Here is a 21,617-nt window from a genome sequence, read left to right on the forward strand (position 1 = left end):
TTTCAAGATCATCTAAGAGAAATTTCCATGGACATATATATCAAGGGTTCGTCATCAGGTTTGCGTGCTTATCCCGAAGCATCTGCGGCACTAATAGTAAGGGGGATTCAAATCATTAGATAAATGTGCATGGCAAATTTAAGGTGCGCCATCAATCCAAACAATGTAAAGCAGTATAAATTTTATTATCTCTGTGAAAAATAGAAAAAAGAAACCAGAATCGACATTTTGCATCAAATTAATCCCCTCTGAAACTTTATATGGCCAAAACATTCCATGCTGATTCCGTAAGAAACAAGAAAGAACATAAAAATCTCATATTTTTTCTTTATTAAATTCAATCACTGGTTGGCCAAAGGAAAAGACATCGGTGTGGTTCACTAAACCACAGTACAAAGGGAACCAAACAGTTAGGCTACAGGGCATGCAATAATCATGCTTACTAGCATAATAGTAATAGTAAGAATAGTAATAATCAATAGAAGGGATAGGATGGGTCCACGCATGCGACGCCGTGGCCAGCTGCGTCGGCACTCTCAAGAGGATGTGGCAATACAACAGGGCTCCCATATGAACAACGGCCTCCGGAGTTGGCTGCATCTCTTCATGTCGTGCAGGAGCTCGCCGCGGTTCCGCCGCTTGGAAGTAAACAACAGCTTGTTGTCGGCAGGCGGGTGGTGGCCACCAAGCGGCACCCATAGCCCGCCATGGCCGTAGTCAATGTCGCCTTCGGTGGTGACACTCAGCGTGGACGCCGCCGCCACCGCCACCGCCGCAGTGGTTGTGGTAGTTGGCGATGCACGCCTGGGTGCAGAAGATGATGGAACGGTGCTCACGTTCTCATCGTTCTCAGTCTGTTGCTCGCATTTGGTCATGCCACTTAGGGGCGTGCCGCTGACGAACTTGTTGATGACGAGCGAGGAACGGTGCACTTTCATGGCGCCGGTCCGTTGCTGGGGTTGCGTGCTCACCTTCACCTCGACGATAGTTCCCCTGTCCACGACTTCCACTTCCTCTTCTTCTTCATCTTCTTCGCAGCAGTTCTTTTCTTCAAACTCTTCGTCCTTTTCTTCCGTTGCCTCATTTTCTTTGATATCTGCATCTTGTTCGACATCTTCTTGCTGTTGTGGTTGTGTGACTTTATTGGGAGCCTGAGTGGAATCGGTGAAGGAGAGGACGAGTCGGCCGTCCACGCGCCGGGCGTGAAGGTAGCACTTAGAAGGGGCGGGGACGGGGACGGCTTCCACGACGAGGCGCCCGTCGAGGCGGTGAGGCCTCATATGGAGGCAAGACACGTTCCGTCGTGAGATCGACTGGAGCGGCGGGGGGAACGACCTCGGCGGTGACCTCCTGCAGCAACGGAAGTTCACGGAAGACAGCTCCTTGGCTCCTCTTCCCGCTACTCCTTGGCTCCTCTTTTCTTCCTCTTTCTCTTCGTCCTCAAACTTGGGTGGATAATAGTAGTCGAGGTCTTCCAAGGACGAGGAGAAGTCATCGGAGCCGGTCTCGGAGCCGAGGCTTTCCGTGCAGATCTCCAGGCTCCTCTGGCTCAACAAGCTCGGCGATCGCCTCACCAGAGGATGAACATAAGGAGCCGCCGGCTGGTCAGGAGCGGCATCCGCCACCTTCTGCGATTGGATCGCGCTCCATATGTCGAATTGCCCGGGCCGCTCATCGTCGCTGCTCTCTTCGACCGGCGGAGGAGGGTCAGCATCGCTCTTGCGTCGCTCCACAGGCGCCGGCCAGCGGCAGTTGTCCGTGTAGAACGCAGTTGCGGATGAGCTTTGCGCCACAGCAACCGACATCCTTACCGCAGAGTTTGGAAGCGGAGAGGCTCTGTTTATTATGTGTTTAGCTGAGAACCAAAATGCAACAGCAAAAAGAGCTCAGAGACTAGGAGAGCCACAAAAAAATAAGAGTAGGAGAAGAGGTGAGGAAGTCCAGTAGTACTATCAGCGGTCAGAAAGCAGGGGCAAATGGGTTGCTCCAAGCAATAATGTGATTACCTCAAACAAAGATAGCATGCAGTATCCAAAGAGGGCTTGTGTTCTTGGTTTGGGAGGCAGAGATCACAAGGGCAGGGATGGTGTGGCTTGTGCTTCAAGAAAGAGGCAGTCAGCAAGGCTGATAAGAGGTGAGGCGGGGGGAGGGGTGGTATTTGTAGGTGATGAGGCGTCACCGCCACTCCCTTGAGAATCACAGCTTCCTTCTGCTTTCCAGCTTGAAATTGTCGATTTCCCCCACCCCTCTGCATCACTCGGCTTTCTTTTGTTAATATACCCTACCCCCTCCCGCTCCTATAAAATATGCCGCTGCCTCTCGCCCTTTCCATTCACCCCGGTAAATAGTTTATGTTATATTGTCCACAAGTCAGAATGACTTTTCCTCGCCCGATGCCACTCACTGAGCTAAAGCTATAAGAAAACTGCTTTTACTACTACTAATGTTAGCAACATAAAAAACCGAAAAAAGGAAAATTAAAGCATTTAACGCAATCCTAGGTATGTATACTAGTGCAACCATTTACAAACAATGGGGTTGTTCGATCGAACCTATCCTAAGGAATATTATTAACCCCCACACATCTTAGCTGTTCTCGATGGCTATATATTCTTCATTCTCACGAATTCCTGAAGTATGATACCGACACGCGACGCCAGCCACCTCAAATATCCTGATCCCTCTCCACTAATGCATTATTCTTTCCCTCCTCTCCTTATAGATCGATTGCTGTTATTTCTTTTTCTTTATCTAGAATAGTTTCAATAAGCATTGAAAACACTGAAAGGGAGAGCCAGGGATTCTGCGTCGTCTCGTTTATCTCTCTGTCGTCCATGACTCTTTCCCATCAGTCGCACCATACAATTCGTAGTCACTTCAGCCAGATGGATCACACAGTTACATCCTCGGTAGCAGTCATTCAAATATCAACATCGAACCACGTGCTAGAAAAAGGTAAATAGAAAAAGGCATGAAATGCGTTAAAAAGATAGGCGGAGGGCCGTATGACAAACCGGAGGTGCCCTTGCGGATCTCGAGCACCCGAGTGGTGCTTTCTCGCGACTGCTCCATTGTGCATCACAAGAAGAAGGGAATGACAGCTTGCTCTTGGTTCTAGTATACGTAGAAGAGATGTGATGCATGATCTGATCAGATTAATTTAAATAATTAAAATTAGATTAAATAAAAAAATAGATTAAAATAAATAAATAAGAGTGATAAGATTTGTTAGGTTATGATTTTTTTATTATTTATGAAATTTATTATTATTTTTTATAATATAAATGATATTATTGTATGAATCCAAAGCAATGTAGATCAAAATTCCATCTCATTCCTCCTACTATCTTCTTTTCTTTCCACTTAAGGTTTTATAAAAAGTTAACAAATATGATATCAAAGCTCGGTTCAAAGAAAACCATTAAAAAAAATAATAATAAGTAGATAAAAAAAAAGATGATAAACATCGGAGCAAGTATTTCTAATCATTTTTTTCTATTTTAAGGGAAAAAATTATCAGTGTTGAACCATTAAAATAAGAACTCTATTTATATTATAAATATTATAAATTTTGATAGAAAATAAGTTTAATGAGCATGATCTATAAGATCCTAATATTTTTGAAGATCAATAAGATCAAATGAATGAAAATATATAGAAAGATACAATATACTACCACAAGCAATATGTGAGTTTCTATTTCCTCGAAACATATCAGTATCAACATCAACTAAAGCTTGAAAAATATTAAAAAGTTTATTTTAAGGCACAAGTAAAAATTTTAAATCTTTAAATTCTTTAACGTGAATTCAAAACTCTTTTGATGAAAGATTCTAAATTTATCATTATTTTTTTTTTCTCAAAAGTCTCTTCTATTATAAACCGAATAAGGTATTATGGTGAAAATTTTAAAAATTAAATAGTAGTAAAATTTTTTTTATGGAGTTTATTTCTAAGATTTGATATAATCTCTACTACTATAGAAGAGGCTAAGGATACAAGTATATTGTCTATTGATAAATTAATGGGCTCATTTTTAGTTCATGAACAAAAAAAATAAATATATTATTAGAAACTTTAGAACATACTCTTCAAATGAAAATAGACGATTTGACGTTCTAGGTAGGGGACTGATGAGTCATATGACTGGTTAACTACCAAAGGTATAGACTTATCCAAGCACCTCTTCCCAGCTGACATAGGAGACTTAGTGAGGTTAGACTATATAGGCTACCCGGTCGAAAGCTGTTCTGTTGGTGAGGACCCAATTTAGGATGGCTAGGTAGGCAGACTGGGATCTTCCTGATTGCAAGGTTCCTGCCTTAGGGTTAGGTCATCCAAGTGTCTTCGGGTGGTCGACGATCTTGCATGATAGGCTAGCGCCGAGGGTTGCCCGACGCAGCCCCTCCAATACTTAAGTTTGATAAGGGGAGAAGATAGTAGTGTAAGTTGTATGACTTAGTGTATCGAGAGCCCTCCTAGCGTCTACTCAAGGATAGTTTTTATACCTCTCCAAGGATTGACCGTTTGTAGGTTGTTAGCATTCATCGATATTTTAAATGGGCAATTCGTCTATTATGGAGTGATTATTCTGATCTCGTGCTATGCGGGGCTATTTCCTCACTTTCAGGTATCGCTTTATACGATTTCGAATAGTGTAGATTTTGCTTTGCGTCGCTTTTGTACCGAGTGGTGTGTCTTTTGTGTGTTTCTTTTGATAAATTCCTTGCTTGTTATCGAAAAAACATGTTAGCTCAGCTAAGGTGCAGACCTTAATTCTTTATGCCGAGTGCATGGCTAGGGAGCATTGTAGGCTCGACCTAGGTGCAGGCCTCGGATCTTCATGCCGAGGTGCATAGCTTGGGAGCGAGTAAGCTCGGCTAAGGTGTGGACCTTGGGTATTCACACTAATTGCACGGTTAGGGAGCGTGTAGGCTAGGCCTAGGTGTAACCCTTAAGTCTGTTAGGATCGTAATCAGTACTAAGAGAGGGGGATGAATTAGTACTTACATAAAAACATTAGCGATTTGAAAACTTGGTTCGATAAAATCATATCGGAAATGTGTTTGAACTTAGAGAAAGTGTGAAGTGGAGTGAGTAGCCAAATCAGTAAGCACTATAAAGAAAAAAGGTAAAGAAGAGAAGGCACACTGATTTTATAGTGGTTCGGTCATTATGACCTATGTCTACTCCTAATTCCTCCTTCATTGAGGTCACCGACTTCCAGTATTGATCTTCTTTCAATAGCTAAAGATCAACTACCTTCTTATAACTCTATTATCCTTTTCACAGGTTTAGGAGATAACATTTATAGTTCTCTCAGCCCTCCCTTAAACAAAAATTACACTTAGAGAAAAGGAGGGGACCTCTCAAGGGATTACAACAGCGTTTTCTCACTTAGATCATAAGTTTTTTGTTCACTTTTCATGCTCTTTCATGTAAGAAAGTGTGGGTATTTATAGGCCTCAAATAACTTTAAAAATAGAGCAAAAAAATATCTAATCCCGGGTTTTCGGGGTATTGGCGGTACCACTGCTAGCATTGATGGTACCACCATCTGCTCCCCTAATAACTAGCGGTACTGTCATTAGTTTGAGCGATACGACTGCTTAACAAAGCCTTGGAGACTAGGCTCTAGTGGTACCACCGCTTGATAGCATTAATTGTCGGCAGTACCACCGCCCAAACAATACTTGGGAGGCCAAATCTCAGGCGGTTCCATTGCCGGCCCTAGTGGTGCCACCGCCTAACATGGCTCTGAGTCACTGAATAGGCCAAACAGTAGACCCAATTCAACCCTAATTCGGGCCTAGTTGGCCCCTAATTGAGTTAGTAGGATTACTCCCTAAACTAACTCAAATTAATATTTAATTATGATAATTAAGGCTAAAATAATTATAATACAAGCAATCACAATTGTCCGGCATGTCAATTGTTTATCCGAACTTCCGATGAACTTCCGGCGAATTCCCGGTGAACTCCTGACGAGTTTTTGGCGCATCATTTGAACCTTTGGTGTAATGCCCGATCCATCTATTCTCGACGCATTGTCCAATTCTTCTGACCCAATGCCCAATCTTTGACTCTAGCCCAGCATTTGATTCTTTAATTGCTTTACCTTTTTATGATCGTAGTTAGACCTATATCATTTTTCTCAACACATAGATTAGATAATAAATTAATTGATTTCATCATCAAAATATAAGATTTAACAATCTTCCCATTTTTTATTATGATAATTAATTGATGATGGAGTTAACCTTAACTCCTCCTATCTATATGTCATATCGAAATAAGACAAACTTGAATTCAAAAGGAAAAATAACTTTTGAATTCAAGTGAAACAATTTTGATCATATGCATTGTATCAAAATTTCATACATTATGCATCATAGTTTTAAATTATCAAAATGTAAGATGTACAATTTTAAAACATTACAACTCATCATCACTTCATGCATGATACCAAGTCAACATCACTTTGGGCATACATAATATCAAAACATTAAAATTTTTAATCATTCATCATTACTTATTACTTCTCCTTTGTCATCAACAAAAAGGAGAAAAGTGTAACAAGTATTTGATCCATGCAAGCTAGTATTTCACACCACTTTAGAATATATAAGCTAGCAAGTTTTTAAGATGTGAAGTTACGCAAAATTTTTGCTTCTTGAGATAGTGCCAAATAGCAATTTTTGCTTCTTGATATGGGCAAACTAGCACTTCTCTTTGGATGTGTAAGCACTTTTGATTCTTTGAGATGTACAAGCTAGCATTTTTACTTTTCTTAAGATGCTAGCTAGTTTCTTTCTCTCCATTGTCATAAAAAAAAAGAAGAAGAAAAAGGAAAGAATTCATTCATCACATAAAGAAAAGAATCAAGTCATAAAGTTTCGAAAGTTTATGAATCAAAGTTCTACTTTCGTAAATAGAAAGAGGAAGGATTCATAGGAAATAACCATCACGTAAAAGATCAAGTATACCAAAAGTCCATGAATCAAATTTCTACTTTCGTAAATAGAAAGAGGAAGGATTTATAGAAAATAATCATAAAAAAAAAGATCAAGTATACTAAAAGTTCATGAATCAAATCTCTTCTTTTATAAATTGTAAGAATAAGGAATGATAGTAAACGATCTTGATTTAAAAAGAAAACTCAAGTTATAAAAATTAAGAAATCAAAAAAATATATAAGAGGAACTCATGCTTTAGAAAAATTTAACATACCTAATTATCTTTCAATAAAATCAAAATGTTCCTCAATCAATGGTTTTGTAAAAATACCAGTTAATTGATGTTTTGTATCAATAAATTCTAAAGATATATCATGGTTATTAACATGATTTCTAATAAAATGATGTCTAATATCAATATGTTTAGTTCTAGAGTGTTGAATGATCCCTCTCCACTAATGCATTATTCTTTCCCTCCTCTCCTTATAGATCGATTGCTGTTATTTCTTTTTCTTTATCTAGAATAGTTTCAATAAGCATTGAAAACACTGAAAGGGAGAGCCAGGGATTCTGCGTCGTCTCATTTATCTCTCTGTCGTCCATTACTCTTTCCCATCAGTCGCACCATACAATTCGCAGTCACTTCAGCCAGATGGATCACACAGTTACATCCTCGGTAGCAGTCATTCAAATATCAACATCGAACCACGTGCTAGAAAAAGGTAAATAAAAAAAGGCATGAAATGCGTTAAAAAGATAGGCGGAGGGCCGCATGACAAACCGGAGGTGCCCTTGCGGATCTCGAGCACCCGAGTGGTGCTTTCTCGCGACTGCTCCATTGTGCATCACAAGAAGAAGGGAATGACAGCTTGCTCTTGGTTCTAGTATACGTAGAAGAGATGTGATGCATGATCTGATCAGATTAATTTAAATAATTAAAATTAGATTAAATAAAAAAATAGATTAAAATAAATAAATAAGAGTGATAAGATTTGTTAGGTTATGATTTTTTTATTATTTATGAAATTTATTATTATTTTTTATAATATAAATGATATTATTGTATGAATCCAAAGCAATGTAGATCAAAATTCCATCTCATTCCTCCTACTATCTTCTTTTCTTTCCACTTAAGGTTTTATAAAAAGTTAACAAATATGATATCAAAGCTCGGTTCAAAGAAAACCATTAAAAAAAATAATAATAAGTAGATAAAAAAAAAGATGATAAACATCGGAGCAAGTATTTCTAATCATTTTTTTCTATTTTAAGGGAAAAAATTATCAGTGTTGAACCATTAAAATAAGAACTCTATTTATATTATAAATATTATAAATTTTGATAGAAAATAAGTTTAATGAGCATGATCTATAAGATCCTAATATTTTTGAAGATCAATAAGATCAAATGAATGAAAATATATAGAAAGATACAATATACTACCACAAGCAATATGTGAGTTTCTATTTCCTCGAAACATATCAGTATCAACATCAACTAAAGCTTGAAAAATATTAAAAAGTTTATTTTAAGGCACAAGTAAAAATTTTAAATCTTTAAATTCTTTAACGTGAATTCAAAACTCTTTTGATGAAAGATTCTAAATTTATCATTATTTTTTTTTTCTCAAAAGTCTCTTCTATTATAAACCGAATAAGGTATTATGGTGAAAATTTTAAAAATTAAATAGTAGTAAAATTTTTTTTATGGAGTTTATTTCTAAGATTTGATATAATCTCTACTACTATAGAAGAGGCTAAGGATACAAGTATATTGTCTATTGATAAATTAATGGGCTCATTTTTAGTTCATGAACAAAAAAAATAAATATATTATTAGAAACTTTAGAACATACTCTTCAAATGAAAATAGACGATTTGACGTTCTAGGTAGGGGACTGATGAGTCATATGACTGGTTAACTACCAAAGGTATAGACTTATCCAAGCACCTCTTCCCAGCTGACATAGGAGACTTAGTGAGGTTAGACTATATAGGCTACCCGGTCGAAAGCTGTTCTGTTGGTGAGGACCCAATTTAGGATGGCTAGGTAGGCAGACTGGGATCTTCCTGATTGCAAGGTTCCTGCCTTAGGGTTAGGTCATCCAAGTGTCTTCGGGTGGTCGACGATCTTGCATGATAGGCTAGCGCCGAGGGTTGCCCGACGCAGCCCCTCCAATACTTAAGTTTGATAAGGGGAGAAGATAGTAGTGTAAGTTGTATGACTTAGTGTATCGAGAGCCCTCCTAGCGTCTACTCAAGGATAGTTTTTATACCTCTCCAAGGATTGACCGTTTGTAGGTTGTTAGCATTCATCGATATTTTAAATGGGCAATTCGTCTATTATGGAGTGATTATTCTGATCTCGTGCTATGCGGGGCTATTTCCTCACTTTCAGGTATCGCTTTATACGATTTCGAATAGTGTAGATTTTGCTTTGCGTCGCTTTTGTACCGAGTGGTGTGTCTTTTGTGTGTTTCTTTTGATAAATTCCTTGCTTGTTGTCGAAAAAACATGTTAGCTCAGCTAAGGTGCAGACCTTAATTCTTTATGCCGAGTGCATGGCTAGGGAGCATTGTAGGCTCGACCTAGGTGCAGGCCTCGGATCTTCATGCCGAGGTGCATAGCTTGGGAGCGAGTAAGCTCGGCTAAGGTGTGGACCTTGGGTATTCACACTAATTTCACGGTTAGGGAGCGTGTAGGCTAGGCCTAGGTGTAACCCTTAAGTCTGTTAGGATCGTAATCAGTACTAAGAGAGGGGGATGAATTAGTACTTACATAAAAACATTAGCGATTTGAAAACTTGGTTCGATAAAATCATATCGGAAATGTGTTTGAACTTAGAGAAAGTGTGAAGTGGAGTGAGTAGCCAAATCAGTAAGCACTATAAAGAAAAAAGGTAAAGAAGAGAAGGCACACTGATTTTATAGTGGTTCGGTCATTATGACCTATGTCTACTCCTAATTCCTCCTTCATTGAGGTCACCGACTTCCAGTATTGATCTTCTTTCAATAGCTAAAGATCAACTACCTTCTTATAACTCTATTATCCTTTTCACAGGTTTAGGAGATAACATTTATAGTTCTCTCAGCCCTCCCTTAAATAAAAATTACACTCAGAGAAAAGGAGGGGACCTCTCAAGGGATTACAACAGCGTTTTCTCACTTAGATCATAAGTTTTTTGTTCACTTTTCATGCTCTTTCATGTAAGAAAGTGTGGGTATTTATAGGCCTCAAATAACTTTAAAAATAGAGCAAAAAAATATCTAATCCCGGGTTTTCGGGGTATTGGCGGTACCACTGCTAGCATTGATGGTACCACCATCTGCTCCCCTAATAACTAGCGGTACTGTCATTAGTTTGAGCGATACGACTGCTTAACAAAGCCTTGGAGACTAGGCTCTAGTGGTACCACCGCTTGACAGCATTAATTGTCGGCAGTACCACCGCCCAAACAATACTTGGGAGGCCAAATCTCAGGCGGTTCCATTGCCGGCCCTAGTGGTGCCACCGCCTAACATGGCTCTGAGTCACTGAATAGGCCAAACAGTAGACCCAATTCAACCCTAATTCGGGCCTAGTTGGCCCCTAATTGAGTTAGTAGGATTACTCCCTAAACTAACTCAAATTAATATTTAATTATGATAATTAAGGCTAAAATAATTATAATACAAGCAATCACAATTGTCCGGCATGTCAATTGTTTATCCGAACTTCCGATGAACTTCCGGCGAATTCCCGGTGAACTCCTGATGAGTTTTTGGCGCATCATTTGAACCTTTGGTGTAATGCCCGATCCATCTATTCTCGACGCATTGTCCAATTCTTCTGACCCAATGCCCAATCTTTGACTCTAGCCCAGCATTTGATTCTTTAATTGCTTTACCTTTTTATGATCGTAGTTAGACCTATATCATTTTTCTCAACACATAGATTAGATAATAAATTAATTGATTTCATCATCAAAATATAAGATTTAACAATCTTCCCATTTTTTATTATGATAATTAATTGATGATGGAGTTAACCTTAACTCCTCCTATCTATATGTCATATCGAAATAAGACAAACTTGAATTCAAAAGGAAAAATAACTTTTGAATTCAAGTGAAACAATTTTGATCATATGCATTGTATCAAAATTTCATACATTATGCATCATAGTTTTAAATTATCAAAATGTAAGATGTACAATTTTAAAACATTACAACTCATCATCACTTCATGCATGATACCAAGTCAACATCACTTTGGGCATACATAATATCAAAACATTAAAATTTTTAATCATTCATCATTACTTATTACTTCTCCTTTGTCATCAACAAAAAGGAGAAAAGTGTAACAAGTATTTGATCCATGCAAGCTAGTATTTCACACCACTTTAGAATATATAAGCTAGCAAGTTTTTAAGATGTGAAGTTACGCAAAATTTTTGCTTCTTGAGATAGTGCCAAATAGCAATTTTTGCTTCTTGATATGGGCAAACTAGCACTTCTCTTTGGATGTGTAAGCACTTTTGATTCTTTGAGATGTACAAGCTAGCATTTTTACTTTTCTTAAGATGCTAGCTAGTTTCTTTCTCTCCATTGTCATAAAAAAAAAGAAGAAGAAAAAGGAAAGAATTCATTCATCACATAAAGAAAAGAATCAAGTCATAAAGTTTCGAAAGTTTATGAATCAAAGTTCTACTTTCGTAAATAGAAAGAGGAAGGATTCATAGGAAATAACCATCACGTAAAAGATCAAGTATACCAAAAGTCCATGAATCAAATTTCTACTTTCGTAAATAGAAAGAGGAAGGATTTATAGAAAATAATCATAAAAAAAAAGATCAAGTATACTAAAAGTTCATGAATCAAATCTCTTCTTTTATAAATTGTAAGAATAAGGAATGATAGTAAACGATCTTGATTTAAAAAGAAAACTCAAGTTATAAAAATTAAGAAATCAAAAAAATATATAAGAGGAACTCATGCTTTAGAAAAATTTAACATACCTAATTATCTTTCAATAAAATCAAAATGTTCCTCAATCAATGGTTTTGTAAAAATACCAGTTAATTGATGTTTTGTATCAATAAATTCTAAAGATATATCATGGTTATTAACATGATTTCTAATAAAATGATGTCTAATATCAATATGTTTAGTTCTAGAGTGTTGAATGATCCCTCTCCACTAATGCATTATTCTTTCCCTCCTCTCCTTATAGATCGATTGCTGTTATTTCTTTTTCTTTATCTAGAATAGTTTCAATAAGCATTGAAAACACTGAAAGGGAGAGCCAGGGATTCTGCGTCGTCTCATTTATCTCTCTGTCGTCCATTACTCTTTCCCATCAGTCGCACCATACAATTCGCAGTCACTTCAGCCAGATGGATCACACAGTTACATCCTCGGTAGCAGTCATTCAAATATCAACATCGAACCACGTGCTAGAAAAAGGTAAATAAAAAAAGGCATGAAATGCGTTAAAAAGATAGGCGGAGGGCCGCATGACAAACCGGAGGTGCCCTTGCGGATCTCGAGCACCCGAGTGGTGCTTTCTCGCGACTGCTCCATTGTGCATCACAAGAAGAAGGGAATGACAGCTTGCTCTTGGTTCTAGTATACGTAGAAGAGATGTGATGCATGATCTGATCAGATTAATTTAAATAATTAAAATTAGATTAAATAAAAAAATAGATTAAAATAAATAAATAAGAGTGATAAGATTTGTTAGGTTATGATTTTTTTATTATTTATGAAATTTATTATTATTTTTTATAATATAAATGATATTATTGTATGAATCCAAAGCAATGTAGATCAAAATTCCATCTCATTCCTCCTACTATCTTCTTTTCTTTCCACTTAAGGTTTTATAAAAAGTTAACAAATATGATATCAAAGCTCGGTTCAAAGAAAACCATTAAAAAAAATAATAATAAGTAGATAAAAAAAAAGATGATAAACATCGGAGCAAGTATTTCTAATCATTTTTTTCTATTTTAAGGGAAAAAATTATCAGTGTTGAACCATTAAAATAAGAACTCTATTTATATTATAAATATTATAAATTTTGATAGAAAATAAGTTTAATGAGCATGATCTATAAGATCCTAATATTTTTGAAGATCAATAAGATCAAATGAATGAAAATATATAGAAAGATACAATATACTACCACAAGCAATATGTGAGTTTCTATTTCCTCGAAACATATCAGTATCAACATCAACTAAAGCTTGAAAAATATTAAAAAGTTTATTTTAAGGCACAAGTAAAAATTTTAAATCTTTAAATTCTTTAACGTGAATTCAAAACTCTTTTGATGAAAGATTCTAAATTTATCATTATTTTTTTTTTCTCAAAAGTCTCTTCTATTATAAACCGAATAAGGTATTATGGTGAAAATTTTAAAAATTAAATAGTAGTAAAATTTTTTTTATGGAGTTTATTTCTAAGATTTGATATAATCTCTACTACTATAGAAGAGGCTAAGGATACAAGTATATTGTCTATTGATAAATTAATGGGCTCATTTTTAGTTCATGAACAAAAAAAATAAATATATTATTAGAAACTTTAGAACATACTCTTCAAATGAAAATAGACGATTTGACGTTCTAGGTAGGGGACTGATGAGTCATATGACTGGTTAACTACCAAAGGTATAGACTTATCCAAGCACCTCTTCCCAGCTGACATAGGAGACTTAGTGAGGTTAGACTATATAGGCTACCCGGTCGAAAGCTGTTCTGTTGGTGAGGACCCAATTTAGGATGGCTAGGTAGGCATACTGGGATCTTCCTGATTGCAAGGTTCCTGCCTTAGGGTTAGGTCATCCAAGTGTCTTCGGGTGGTCGACGATCTTGCATGATAGGCTAGCGCCGAGGGTTGCCCGACGCAGCCCCTCCAATACTTAAGTTTGATAAGGGGAGAAGATAGTAGTGTAAGTTGTATGACTTAGTGTATCGAGAGCCCTCCTAGCGTCTACTCAAGGATAGTTTTTATACCTCTCCAAGGATTGACCGTTTGTAGGTTGTTAGCATTCATCGATATTTTAAATGGGCAATTCGTCTATTATGGAGTGATTATTCTGATCTCGTGCTATGCGGGGCTATTTCCTCACTTTCAGGTATCGCTTTATACGATTTCGAATAGTGTAGATTTTGCTTTGCGTCGCTTTTGTACCGAGTGGTGTGTCTTTTGTGTGTTTCTTTTGATAAATTCCTTGCTTGTTGTCGAAAAAACATGTTAGCTCAGCTAAGGTGCAGACCTTAATTCTTTATGCCGAGTGCATGGCTAGGGAGCATTGTAGGCTCGACCTAGGTGCAGGCCTCAGATCTTCATGCCGAGGTGCATAGCTTGGGAGCGAGTAAGCTCGGCTAAGGTGTGGACCTTGGGTATTCACACTAATTGCACGGTTAGGGAGCGTGTAGGCTAGGCCTAGGTGTAACCCTTAAGTCTGTTAGGATCGTAATCAGTACTAAGAGAGGGGGATGAATTAGTACTTACATAAAAACATTAGCGATTTGAAAACTTGGTTCGATAAAATCATATCGGAAATGTGTTTGAACTTAGAGAAAGTGTGAAGTGGAGTGAGTAGCCAAATCAGTAAGCACTATAAAGAAAAAAGGTAAAGAAGAGAAGGCACACTGATTTTATAGTGGTTCGGTCATTATGACCTATGTCTACTCCTAATTCCTCCTTCATTGAGGTCACCGACTTCCAGTATTGATCTTCTTTCAATAGCTAAAGATCAACTACCTTCTTATAACTCTATTATCCTTTTCACAGGTTTAGGAGATAACATTTATAGTTCTCTCAGCCCTCCCTTAAATAAAAATTACACTCAGAGAAAAGGAGGGGACCTCTCAAGGGATTACAACAGCGTTTTCTCACTTAGATCATAAGTTTTTTGTTCACTTTTCATGCTCTTTCATGTAAGAAAGTGTGGGTATTTATAGGCCTCAAATAACTTTAAAAATAGAGCAAAAAAATATCTAATCCCGGGTTTTCGGGGTATTGGCGGTACCACTGCTAGCATTGATGGTACCACCATCTGCTCCCCTAATAACTAGCGGTACTGTCATTAGTTTGAGCGATACGACTGCTTAACAAAGCCTTGGAGACTAGGCTCTAGTGGTACCACCGCTTGACAGCATTAATTGTCGGCAGTACCACCGCCCAAACAATACTTGGGAGGCCAAATCTCAGGCGGTTCCATTGCCGGCCCTAGTGGTGCCACCGCCTAACATGGCTCTGAGTCACTGAATAGGCCAAACAGTAGACCCAATTCAACCCTAATTCGGGCCTAGTTGGCCCCTAATTGAGTTAGTAGGATTACTCCCTAAACTAACTCAAATTAATATTTAATTATGATAATTAAGGCTAAAATAATTATAATACAAGCAATCACAATTGTCCGGCATGTCAATTGTTTATCCGAACTTCCGATGAACTTCCGGCGAATTCCCGGTGAACTCCTGACGAGTTTTTGGCGCATCATTTGAACCTTTGGTGTAATGCCCGATCCATCTATTCTCGACGCATTGTCCAATTCTTCTGACCCAATGCCCAATCTTTGACTCTAGCCCAGCATTTGATTCTTTAATTGCTTTACCTTTTTATGATCGTAGTTAGACCTATATCATTTTTCTCAACACATAGATTAGATAATAAATTAATTGATTTCATCATCAAAATATAAGATTTAACAATCTTCCCATTTTTTATTATGATAATTAATTGATGATGGAGTTAACCTTAACTCCTCCTATCTATATGTCATATCGAAATAAGACAAACTTGAATTCAAAAGGAAAAATAACTTTTGAATTCAAGTGAAACAATTTTGATCATATGCATTGTATCAAAATTTCATACATTATGCATCATAGTTTTAAATTATCAAAATGTAAGATGTACAATTTTAAAACATTACAACTCATCATCACTTCATGCATGATACCAAGTCAACATCACTTTGGGCATACATAATATCAAAACATTAAAATTTTTAATCATTCATCATTACTTATTACTTCTCCTTTGTCATCAACAAAAAGGAGAAAAGTGTAACAAGTATTTGATCCATGCAAGCTAGTATTTTACACCACTTTAGAATATATAAGCTAGCAAGTTTTTAAGATGTGAAGTTACGCAAAATTTTTGCTTCTTGAGATAGTGCCAAATAGCAATTTTTGCTTCTTGATATGGGCAAACTAGCACTTCTCTTTGGATGTGTAAGCACTTTTGATTCTTTGAGATGTACAAGCTAGCATTTTTACTTTTCTTAAGATGCTAGCTAGTTTCTTTCTCTCCATTGTCATAAAAAAAAAGAAGAAGAAAAAGGAAAGAATTCATTCATCACATAAAGAAAAGAATCAAGTCATAAAGTTTCGAAAGTTTATGAATCAAAGTTCTACTTTCGTAAATAGAAAGAGGAAGGATTCATAGGAAATAACCATCACGTAAAAGATCAAGTATACCAAAAGTCCATGAATCAAATTTCTACTTTCGTAAATAGAAAGAGGAAGGATTTATAGAAAATAATCATAAAAAAAAAGATCAAGTATACTAAAAGTTCATGAATCAAATCTCTTCTTTTATAAATTGTAAGAATAAGGAATGATAGTAAACGATCTTGATTTAAAAAGAAAACTCAAGTTATAAAAATTAAGAAATCAAAAAAATATATAAGAGGAACTCATGCTTTAGAAAAATTTAACATACCTAATTATCTTTCAATAAAATCAAAATGTTCCTCAATCAATGGTTTTGTAAAAATACCAGTTAATTGATGTTTTGTATCAATAAATTCTAAAGATATATCATGGTTATTAACATGATTTCTAATAAAATGATGTCTAATATCAATATGTTTAGTTCTAGAGTATTGAATGAAATTTTCTATTAAACATATTACACTAGTATTATCACATTTTATAGAAATATTTTTCAAATATTGTCCATAATCTTCTAAAGTATTTTTTATACAAATAACTTGTGCACAACATGCACCTGCTGCAACATATGCAACCTCGGCTGTAGATAATGCAACCGAATTTTGTTTCTTGGAAGATCAAGAAATAAGTGAATAACTTAAGAGTTGATATGTTCTAGATGTACTTTTTCCATTTATTCTACATCCAACAAAATCAGCATCGACATAAGCAATCAATTCAAGATTTTTAGTTTTTTTGTTTCCATGATCCTTGATTAGATGTTCCTTTTAGGTATTTAAAAATCTTTTTAAGAGCTTTTAAATGAGATTATTTAGGATTAGATTGAAATTTAGCATATAGTCTAATACTAAATATAATATCAGGTCTAATTGCTGTGAGGTATAGTAAACTACCTATCATACCCCTATAAGTTTTTTAATCAAAACATTCTCCATTAATGTCCATATCTAATATTATAGAAGTGCTCATTAGTATATTAATAGCATTAGGACTATCCATATTAAATCATTTTAATAGATCTAAAGGATATTTAGTTTGACTAACAAAAGTTCTATCATTTACTTGCCTAATTTATAATTATAAAAAATATATTAATTCACCCATTAAACTTATTTCAAACTCTTGGCTCATACTCTTGGCAAAAGATTCACAAAAAGATTTATTTGTAGAACCAAAAATAATATTATCAATATAAATTTAAATAATAAAAAAATATTTTTAAAATATTTAATAAATAATGTGGTACCAATCTTGCCTTTTAAGAAATTATTTTTAATTAGAAAAGAACTAAGTCTCTCGTATTAAGCTCTTGGGGCTTGTTTCAAACTATAGAGTCTTAGACAACATATAAACATGATTCGGAAAAAGAGTGTTTTCAAATCTGAGTGGTTGTTCAACATAAACTTCTTCGGAAATAAAGCCATTAAGAAAAACACTTTTAACATCAATTTGAAATAACTTAAAATTATTATAACTAGCATAGGTAAGAAGTATCCTTATGGCTTCTAATTTGTCACAAGAGTGAAGGTTTCTTCATTATCGATATCTTCTTCTTGGTTGAAATCTTTGGCCACTAATCTAGCCTTATTTCAAACCACGATACCAAGTTCATCTTGCTTATTCCTAAAGACTCATTTAATGCTAATTACAAGGTGGTCACTAGGTCTAGGAACAAGCTTCGACACCTCATTTCTCTCAAATTGATTTAACTCCTCATGTATTACAAAAACCCATGATTCAACTTTTAGAGCATCGTCAATGTATTTTAGTTCAATTTGAGATAAAAAGGTCGCATTCACATAAAAACTTTTAAAAGAAGAATGAGTTTAAATACCTTTTGATGTATATCGAATGATTAGCTCTTTGGGGGAGGAGAGTTTTCATTCAAATTTAAGACATCAAAATCAAAATCATCATCAAAATTATTTTTCTTAAATTCAGAAAGTTCATTAAAAATAATATGAATGGATTCCTCTATAACTAAGATTCTTTTATTAAATACATGAAAAGCTTTAGAAATAGAGGAATACCTAAGAAAAATACCTTCATTTGATTTTACATCAAAATTTCCTAAAGTATCTTTTCATTTAAAATAAAACATTTACCATCGAAAACTTTAAAATATGAAATATTGAGTCTTTTGTTATTTCACAATTCATGGGGAGTTTTGAAAAATAATGGTCTTACGAGAACCTTGTTCATGATATAGTATGTCATGTTAATGGCTTTGGCCTAAAAATATTGGTGTAGGCTATGTTCATTAAGCATGGTTCTTATCATTTCTTGTAAACTTCTATTTTTTCTCTCAACTACTCTATTTTGTTAAGGATTTTTTGGAGTAGAGAAATTATGGTTGTACCCATATGACTCACAAAAATTTTGAAAATCATGATTTTAAAAATCACCATCATGATCACTACGAGTAGATGAAATCATAAAACCCTTTTAATTTTGAACAAGTTTACAAAAGCATATTTACTGTCTATTAGACTTGTTATATCAATTAGTCCAAATAAATTTAAATGGATTAATTATAGTGGTCTAGAGTTACTTATTTGATTCTTTGATTTAAAATTACTTTTTATTTATTTTCCTAGTTGGTATGCATCACAAACTTTGTCTTTGACAAACTTGATGCTAGGCATTCCTCTTACAAGTTCTTTAGTTGAGATTTGAGAGATTAGTTTCATGCTAACATGACCTAGTCTCCTATACCAAAGTCATGCATTATTGTTTAAAGTCGAAAAACACGTTTCATCATAAAAATCATCAATATCAATAGTATACACATTGTAATTTTTTAAGACAATCATAGATATATTTTTGTGTGGTATTTCAATTATATAAGTATTATATTCAAATTTGATGATATATCCTTTATTATATAATTGTCTAATGCTTAGTAGATTATGTTTTAAGCCATCTACTAATAACACATCTTTAATCAAGAGGTTTGACTTGTTACCCATGGTTCCTTTGCCAATAATTTTTCTTTTGTTGTTGTCTCCGAAGATGATATATCCTTTATCTTGGCTAGTGAGCTTATAGAAGTGTGTTGGATCTCCAGTCATGTGCCTTGAGCATCCACTATCAATGTACCATCTCTTACTTCTAGCTTTTGATTGTAAATATATCTATAAGAAATGAGATTTTTTTTAGGTATCCATTTAACTTTGGATCCCTCATTAATAGATCTATTTATCTTAACTATTGGTATTGAGTTATTCATAGTTAATTTATGAACCCAAACTAATTTATGTGGACTATATTTTTTAAATGAATATCTTTAAGCATAATTTTCCATTCTACCATAAAAATTACATTTATTTTTGGGTGAAATATGTAATGTTGGTCCTTTAACGAAGATAGTTGGCTTTTGTTGAGTGTTATTCATAAAGTCAATTCCTTCCTTTCTATGAATATGACCTTTATTAGCAAGAATTATGTTTAAAGATTTGTTACCTATTTTAAATATTTCTAATATTTCTTGTAGTAAAATATTCTCTTTCTTAATTAAATCTAACTTTTCATACTTAGTGCAAGGAGCTAATGTACAATCATCATGCTCATTTTTTAATTTTTTAAATTCACTAACAAGATAAGCATGATTCTTTTTTAGTAGTTTATACTTTTTATTAATTAATTTAAAATTATCAAATACATCATTAAATGTATTGAATAATTCATCATAAGATAAGGAAGATTTGTTTGAGTTACATACCTTATTGCCAAATGCCATTAATACATAATTTGAAACTTCTTTTTTGTTGGTTGGCTCATCATCTTCGGATGTACTTAGATCGTCCCAAGTTTCTTTGAGCACTTTCTTTTTCTTTGGTAGCTTTATTTTCACTCGAGAACATTTATTTTTGAAGTCTTTGGGCTTCTTGCATTTAGAGCATATCATTGTGTCCTTTTTGGGTTCATTTTTGTTCTTATGATCTTGTTTTGTTTTATTCCGTTTTAAGAATTTTTTAAATTTTCTTGTAAGAAGTGTTAAGTCATTATCATCATCATCATCATTACTTAGTTTTCTCTCAAGTGGTCTTCTTTGGTTCTAAGTGTCATGTCCTTCCTGTTCTTTAGAAAGTTATTCTCATATTCATCACATGCCATAAAAATCATTTCATAGGTCATTAAAGACCCGATAAGTTTTTTAAGCAGAAAGTTGTTCAAGTCCTTTGCTTCTTATATTGTTGTTACTTTAGGATCCCAACTTTTTGTAATGAATCTTAGTATTTTATTAACAAATTCAAAATTAAAAAAACTTTTACCAAGTGCTTTCAAACTTTTAACGATATTTGTAAAACGGGTGTACATGTCTCCAATGGTTTCGCTTAGTTTCATTTGAAACAACTCGTAGTTATGTACCAAAAGATTAATTTTTTATTCTTTAACCCTACTTACGCCTTCATGTGTGACTTCAAGTGTATGTCAAATATCATGCGCAGTTTCACATATAGGAACTCGATTAAATTCATTTTTATCAAGAGCATAAAACAAAGTGTTCATCACTTTAGTATTTAATAAGAAAGTATTCTTCTCTAAATTATTTTATTCATTCATTGGTTTAGAAGACTTTTGAAAATCACTTTCAACGATATTCCATAAATCGAAATCCATAGAAAGCAAAAAAATTCTTATTCGAGTTTTCCAATATGTATAGTCCATCCCATTGAACATAAGAGAATGAGTGATAGAAAGATCCTCTTAATTACCAACAAAAGTCATTTCTCTTAGGTGTTAAACCAAATGAGAAAAATCTTGGCTCTGATACTAACTATTATGATCAAAATCGACACTAAGAGAGGGGGGGGGTGTAACTTAGTGCTTATGTAAAAACATTGATAATTTGAAATTTTCATTCGATAAAATCATATCGGAAATATATTTAAACTTAGAGAAAGTGTGAAGTAGAGTGAGCAGCAAAATCGGTAAGCAATATAAAGAAAAAAAGGTAAAGAAGAGAAGGCATACCAATTTTATAGTGGTTCGGTCGTTGTGACATACTTCTACTCCTAATTCCTCCTCCATTGAGGTCATCGGCTTCCACTATTGATCTTCTTTCAATGGGTGAAGATCAACTATCCTCTTACAACTCTATTCTCTTTTTCATAGGTTTAGGAGATAACCTTTACAGTTCTCTCAACCTTCCATTAAACAAAAATTATACTTAAAAGAAGAGGAGGGGAACTCTCAAGGGATTACA

General features: G+C 34.8%; 1 protein-coding gene across 1 annotated transcript; it reads right to left on the bottom strand.

Moving 5' to 3' along the window:
- Positions 1 to 302: 302 nt before the first annotated feature.
- LOC103994904 (protein FAF-like, chloroplastic) lies at positions 303 to 2,249 on the bottom strand. The gene is made up of 2 exons (XM_009415366.3): positions 2,007 to 2,249; positions 303 to 1,855 (listed from the first exon to the last, which is right to left on the bottom strand). Exon 2 carries the CDS (start codon positions 1,803 to 1,805, stop codon positions 537 to 539), a length of 1,269 nt encoding a protein of 422 aa, XP_009413641.2. The 5' UTR covers positions 1,806 to 1,855; positions 2,007 to 2,249; the 3' UTR covers positions 303 to 536.
- Between the last annotated feature and the right edge of the window lie 19,368 nt (positions 2,250 to 21,617).

Source organism: Musa acuminata, chromosome BXJ1-8, assembly GCF_036884655.1.
Source record: "Musa acuminata AAA Group cultivar baxijiao chromosome BXJ1-8, Cavendish_Baxijiao_AAA, whole genome shotgun sequence".
Classification (NCBI taxonomy): domain Eukaryota; kingdom Viridiplantae; phylum Streptophyta; class Magnoliopsida; order Zingiberales; family Musaceae; genus Musa; species Musa acuminata.